The 6988-nt window shown below is 37.5% G+C and overlaps 1 protein-coding gene across 3 annotated transcripts in view; it reads right to left on the bottom strand.

The window, feature by feature from the left end:
- Positions 1-25: 25 nt before the first annotated feature.
- MAP3K2 (mitogen-activated protein kinase kinase kinase 2) overlaps positions 26-6988 on the bottom strand; it is a 53295-nt gene continuing 46332 nt past the window's right edge. For all 3 annotated transcript variants that reach the window (XM_032115378.1, XM_032115381.1, XM_032115380.1), the window contains exon 17: positions 26-6865. In XM_032115378.1, coding sequence (XP_031971269.1) covers positions 6640-6865 — 226 coding nt within the window. In that variant the 3' untranslated portion in view covers positions 26-6639. The remainder of the gene's footprint in view (positions 6866-6988) is intronic.

Here is a 6988-nt window from a genome sequence, read left to right as displayed (position 1 = left end):
AATTCTTAAAAGAGAAATCACACTGTTGTCCCTACAGAGTGTTTTAATATATTTCTAAGTACAATTCGTGTCTGATTTTGGAAATACAAATACATTTCGAATGGTTAAAAACAAAAATTAAAAAAATATTTTGAACATCAGCCAGCTGAAAATATATTTATCTAGTAAATCATCTCTCAAAGCCTTTATATATTTAATTATTCTAACTAAACATAGTACCCTTAGAAAACAAGTTCATAAAAATGTAGAAATGAAATTGTGGAATAAGATCACTGGGATATATACACACACACATTCAATGCATACACAGAATTACAAGGCAGGGTTGGTTGGTTGTTTTATAAGTTTGGAAGGTTGTTGACAACAGAACTTGCAAGCAATGCCCAACTCCTGAGTTCCTCAACCATGATAACCATAAGCTAATTTTTTAATTGTTTTTATCTTTTTTTTATACACAAGATATTTCATGTAAAGCAGCAACAGCAGTGCAGTTACTGGTAGCAACATCTCAAAAGTAATAAAAAACCCCATACATCCAGACAGTAGTACATTGCACACACACGTGATTCTCATACACCCATCGACAACTGGTCAGAGTATTAAATCAGTGTACAAATTAAATATTTCCAAAAATGTGCAAAAAATTCAACGTTGATAGAAAAAAACACCTTTGTGTACATACATTACAAACTGTGCCCAGCATTCAACTGAGAGTAAAAACATTTACAGTGAGAAACTGATAGATTAAATAGAGAATTTAATGGCTACATAAAAATGTACATTAGATCAAGAGTAAATTTACAAATTTTTATTCATAGCTTCATGAAAACTAAAAGCCTACGTTCCAATTAAACTAAGTCTCCTCCACGTATTTACAGTGATACTCCATTACACGACTCCTGCGAGGTCTGAGATGACAGACACTATGCTTTAATAAACCATTCCAATTTTAGGGTGACACCACCTTTTTTTACTGGTATTAACAAGAAACAAACACTACGGAACTGACAATCTAATGGCTGTTCAGAAAAGAAAATGCAATCCTTGTTTTTATATCCACATTATATAAACCTCTGGAGGAAAAGGATCACCTAGTTTTCGGGTAAAAAGCACAAAAAAAGCTCAGATGCATTTCCTATTACTACCCACTCTGGAGCTGGAGTATCCTTTTCCTTATCTCTCAACCGAAGACCCTGACCTCCAATCCTTACCTGTGGACTCAACATAAGGGTTGAACCACAAGATACAATTTTTATGCCATTTAATCCAGTTCCTCTCCCTTTAAAATAAGTTTATGAAAACTTAAGCCCTAGCCAAGGTGTGACTGCTCTGAAACTTGAGAAATTTCATTTCCTCCATCCCATCCCTCAACTCCGAATACGTATATATTGCTAGAGGACACCCAAGGATTGCACGAGCAAACCAGGAGCTGCAGCATCCCTGGTCTAAAGCTGAACACACACCTTTATTCAGGAAATATCAGGGGCCACCACCTATGCAGGACTTAAACTTTGCCAGCTAGAAAGAAAAATAAACTGTGTGGGCCAAGTAGGGGAAATCAAATGAGAAAGAAGCTCCTTTGTTTCTGATCTCAGATTTTGATTCAGATATCCTGGGTTGATAGCAAACCTGTCTGATCCCTTGGTGTGCATTAGTGGCTCCTCCTGAAGGCAGCACCCACACCCAGGTAACTGTGGGTGACATCTGGCTGTCACATAAAGAGGACTGGCTGCTTCCTGGAGCTTTGGAACATTCTCACTATGGCACACAAAACAGATCAGGTCACAATTTTATCTTCATGGCGTTCTTTAAATGTCCCAAGGCTCAAACCCAGCTACAGAAGTCACCAGGTTTTAGTCACCAAGCTTATGTAGTAATTTTAGAATGATAACAGTAGGATTAAATTAGAAAGAGCTTTTAAAAAGAAAACTCTTCATTTTAATACAAGCATGAATTTTTGTGTACCAGAACAGCAACTATTAACACCCACATGTCTGAAATACAGGCAGTGTCTCACTTTTTACTAGTACCTGCTTTACTCAGTCAGCAACAGCTTACTGGTAGATATACACTATCTATAAGTGACATGAAACATCACTTTTGGCTATATGTATATGGGATATAAAAGCTTTGGTAATTTTAAGTGATTCTACACTGCAGACTTGTCATTGCCACAAGACAGCAAGTTACCAGGAAGAAGAAATGACACTGGCAGCAATACTTTCGCTTTTCCAGAAACACCATAGGGACTTACATTCAAGCACACACGTTATACTTTTCTAAATGCGTGACACAGTCTTTCAAGATTAAAAAAGTAAGAAATTGGTTATAAATAACTGTAGATCCGACCAATTTGCTCAAGTCTCTGAAGCTGCAATTAGACATCGCTCTATGCTGTCCAAAAGAATGGCTTGCTGTACTGCAGTGTACCTACGGGTGCTACGAGGCTTTCAGTCAAGACAACAGCAGGATTAGGATTATCCAAAAGGCACAGGAAAGACATCTGTTGGTTTGCTTGGACAGATCATATTCCTGTGCATGAAAGTAAACAGAGCTTTTAATACAGTACCATGCTTACAAATGTACCAGCTTGGCTTTCAAGCCCAGTAAGAAACTCTGCTGCAGAGTCTGGTACCCAGAGCCAGGAAGCCAGATCCTGACAATCTAGTTACTTCTGTGCACGCAGACAAATCCTCTTTCTGGTATGTGCATCAGTGTACAATCTCCAGAACACAAATACAAAACCTGTATTAGCACAGGAAGCCAAAAATCACTTTGAAGTTCTGAATTTGAATGTCTGCTGCAAATTATAATTCATGCACACTTTTCAGTGCAGTTAGGCGAACTCTGGTTTGGGCACTTTGAAAAAAACCATTTGCTAAGACTGCTTTGGTGACATGGAATTGTATGACATATTTCAATATGGTGTTCTAACATGAACAAAATTAAGGCATACAGACAAAAAGGCACTAGCTAAAAAAACCCAAACTTTTCATTTTTTTGTACTGAAAGGACTGTTTAGTTGCAAATCGAATTGTAAATCAAGTTAAAGTTTTAAGACTATATTTAAACTGTCAAGAAAAGAAGACTGTAGATTTAACTATGCAATTATTAGATCCATACCTTTTTGAGTTCTTCCATGGATATTTCTATCACCCAAATAAAAAATAAACAACTTCCTCTAACACAGCACTACTGAAACTTTGAGTCATGCTCTAACAGGACTGTAATTACACCATTAATATCATACCACAGAAGCAGCTTTTGTCACTTAATATGTGCAACAGACAGAATACTAAAATTCACTAGGAGATAAGAATTTTGAAAATACACATACTCACCGTGAATTCCAACCCTTATTTTTTGAGAGTATAGCTTCATTGTGGCGTTTACAGAAAAGCAAACCAACCCTGCAGCAGTATTGCCTTCACTGGCATTTTCTTATAACTGGATTCAACAATTAAGACTAATTAGTGATTCTAAAATGCTGGTGGCTTTTTAAGTGAGATACAAGAAGTTGTGAGCAGGGATCTTGGCTCTGCAATCCTCCTGCAATGGAGTTTAAAGCATGAAGTTCCATGCACTCTCACAAATTCTAGAATGAGGGGCTGTTCACCATCACCCCAGGGGTCCCTGTAAGTGTCTAACAAACCCTGTATACAGCTCATTTTACTGCATTACCCCACTATGGGCAAGTAATAGCCAGCCTTCTGGTAAAAGTCTGATTTAGCTTAATAATTATCTCTAGCTCAAAACTTTTGTGTTAATAACCAACTCATTTCCTGTAAGTTATTTAAGTCAGTAGAGAAATTCCCCTTAGGGTGAAAAAAACTAGCTCAAGCCTAACCTCGGTTAAATTCGTAAAATTTTACTAGAATCACTCAAACTAGAAAATCTCAGCTTCATTTAAGAAGCACAGTCTTTTCTTGGCAGCTTTCTGACGTGCCAAAGACATGATGAAAAATGCATTCTGAAAGTTGTTTTCTTCCTGGCTCCAAAATGTTGACCGTTGTCATGACTGAATGCCATTTTTTTAGAAAAGGCACAAAAGCAGCAAACTTGATTGTTCAGTAATTAAAAATCACAATAAGGAAGTGATATTGCAATATACATGATCCAGCACTGTCTCACAGAAAGGACACATTATAAGAAAACTAGATTCTGAAAATTTTCAAGCTTCAGAGTGCAGTTTCTCTTTAGAATAGTATATTTAAATGTTACGAATGCTACAGATAAACCTGGTTACATTTTCCCTTTAATGTCCTTTTTTGGTAATATATAAAATTTTCTTACCTTTTCAGGTATCACTGACCACTACTGATTTTTATATACATTTTCAGCTTGGTTTTGGTACCTTCTGAGTCTGTTTGAAATCAATCATTTCAATTACATGATCTTTAAAATTACCTACATAAATGATCAGGTTCTACATTAAACTTCCCATCCCTACTGTCACTATATTTTGCTTATAAAGCAAAGGTCCCTTACAGCAGAGTACATACCAATTCTTCTTAAAGGCTGCTTCATAGCTTTTATCTAGTGACAGAGAAACGAACAAACAAAATAGTCAGTACAAGCTGCCTTTCCTTTCAGCCTTTTACACTTTTCCTGGTCTGACTAGCTCTCCCTGTGCTTAGGAAACCTTGCACAGCTGTGTACCCTGACCGAGAAAATTATAAGCTGGGTAAAATACTCACATAAGCTGAAGAAGTCACCACTCTCAGTCTCTGGAGAGATGGCCACAAAAAAGTCATTCTCACTCCACTACAGGTAAAGTGATTAGGATAGATCCATGCTCCTGCTTATGCTCTGGTAAAACATGTGGAATTCAGCAGAATAAGTTCAGAAATCTTATCCATGAGTGACCGTGGGAATGGGTAAGCTTATTGTTCTGTCTCCATGCACTTTGTAACTCTGATAGTCCTCTAAAGATGCAGAACAGGTAGAGCCTTGTCAGACTAGACAAGGGTCACAGTACCAGCCTGCTCTGCCTTTACAAAACAACAAAAGCAAGTAATGAATCATCCAAAACAGTAAACATAATTTCAGTTCTGTAGTCCAATAGTTTATTTCCAAATGCCCTTTTAAATTATTTATGTTCTGTTCTTCTACAAAAATATGAGAATCTGACTTTTCTGTCGTGAAAAGTCAGTTATTCACTACACCTGATCAGTACCTGGGCTTCTCAACTGAGAAGCAGTATTTCAGATTTTTACTACTTTTATTATGCTCTTTCAGAAATAGAAAAAGTGATTAATGTACACTTTATGACAGTTGGAAATCTGACAAACACCAATCTGGATTATCAGGCTGGAATAATCACACTCGTTATTTAATTGCTGGCTCTCTCTGCACTTCTGGCCTATTCTTTGTACAATTTTCTGTGCTGTGCCTCCTTCTTCATAGCATTCCTCAGTGCTACCTCATTAAAAATATAACTGGAGTCTTAGCTTTCTCAGGGATTCATTCCTGATGTTAAGAGATGTTTGAAGATATTTGTCTTTATTTCAGGAATTTTCAACACATCCTAGATGACTGACCTGCATTACTAAACCAATTTTTTTTAGTGCAGAATGGGAAGAATTTTATATTTTTCAGGCACTTGATGTTGACATACATTCCATCCTAGCGCCTCTCAACAGCTTTGAAAACATTTCTTTTATCTCATTCTGAATCAAGCAACTCATACACTGCACAAGGATTAGTCACTCCCTTTCCCCTGCAGCCAATTCATGGGACTGTGGAGGAGAATTGACTCTCAACATCACTATTTTTTCTCAGCTAAGGTAACTGTCTCCCTCTAAGCTTATGCAACAGAGGTTCTCTTTGGCAGATAGAGCAGGAGGCGTTCTCCTCAGTATTTACATCCAATAGCTGACCCTTGTCTAGCATGGAAAATTTCCCCTTTGCAGTATAGTAGTTTCTACGAATTTGGGCCCATAATCTGTTTACCTGTAATTATTTTCCTATTAAGGTAATACAATAATTCTACTCCAAAACCTCTAAGTAGTACATCAGTTTTGAGCTCGTTTTTGTTATTTTCTTTTGGTCACATAGAAGTACCAGCTAGACATGCTTCTGTACAAAGAGTTCCAAGTTCTCCCAGCTTCGTCAATTAACTCTCAGAACCACATGTTCCTGCTTAAACTGTAAATTCCAGAAACTGATTAAAATGCTAAAATATAGTAAGAACTTAGAACTCTCTGCTGCAAGTACCTACAATACAGAGAAGAATCACATAGAAGTAACCTTCTTGTCCTTTAGCTGCATGTCTATTTTTCCTTGCACCCTGAGTCAGTCAGCGGTGTCAGAAAAAGCCACACAGTTCCTGACTGTCCAAGCATTTGTAATTTTTTTCCTCTTTAAATAAGGAACAAATATGTACTAAAGTGCTTTATCTACATCAACCACATCAGTACATTATAGAAACAAAAAGTTCTAGTCCTGGTGTGAGGGGGGGAGAGAAGATTCTCATTTTAGATACAAAATTTAGATTGTTTACAATCTAAGTGAAACAAAGATTCAAGAGAATATTCTCTCTCTTGTCTTTTTTCTCCTTTTTCTTTGTAAAAAATAAAAATAAAAGTGCAGTCAAATAGAAAATAAATGCAGTAGATGCAAGCTGAGTTGAGGCAGGTGTTAGTGATAGTGTGCAAACGTGTGTCTTAGCAGTTCATCTGCAAACGGTCGCAGCTTGGCCTCGATAAAAATCCGTTTCAAGAAATCCCGAGCGTGGTCGGAGACGTGAGGTGGGAGCTGGGGGTTGGTTGGCTGAGTGGCAATTTTAAAGATGGCAGCCATGGCTTCGAACTCTGCCCACGGGGGCTTCTCAGTGAGCATTTCTACCACTGTGCAACCTACACTCCTGAAACAGAGGCAGAAGTGAAACAGCAGGTTACAACAGAGTCATGCTTTCCCAGGAACACAAGAAATAGCAGAGAGGAGCTAAAATATCACAAATAAGGAGTGTCCACTTAACAATACAGAG

This window comes from Corvus moneduloides, chromosome 7 (assembly GCF_009650955.1).
Source record: "Corvus moneduloides isolate bCorMon1 chromosome 7, bCorMon1.pri, whole genome shotgun sequence".
Classification (NCBI taxonomy): Eukaryota; Metazoa; Chordata; class Aves; order Passeriformes; family Corvidae; genus Corvus; species Corvus moneduloides.
Note: the sequence above shows the minus strand (reverse complement) of the source record. Positions and strands in the feature narration are given on the sequence as shown.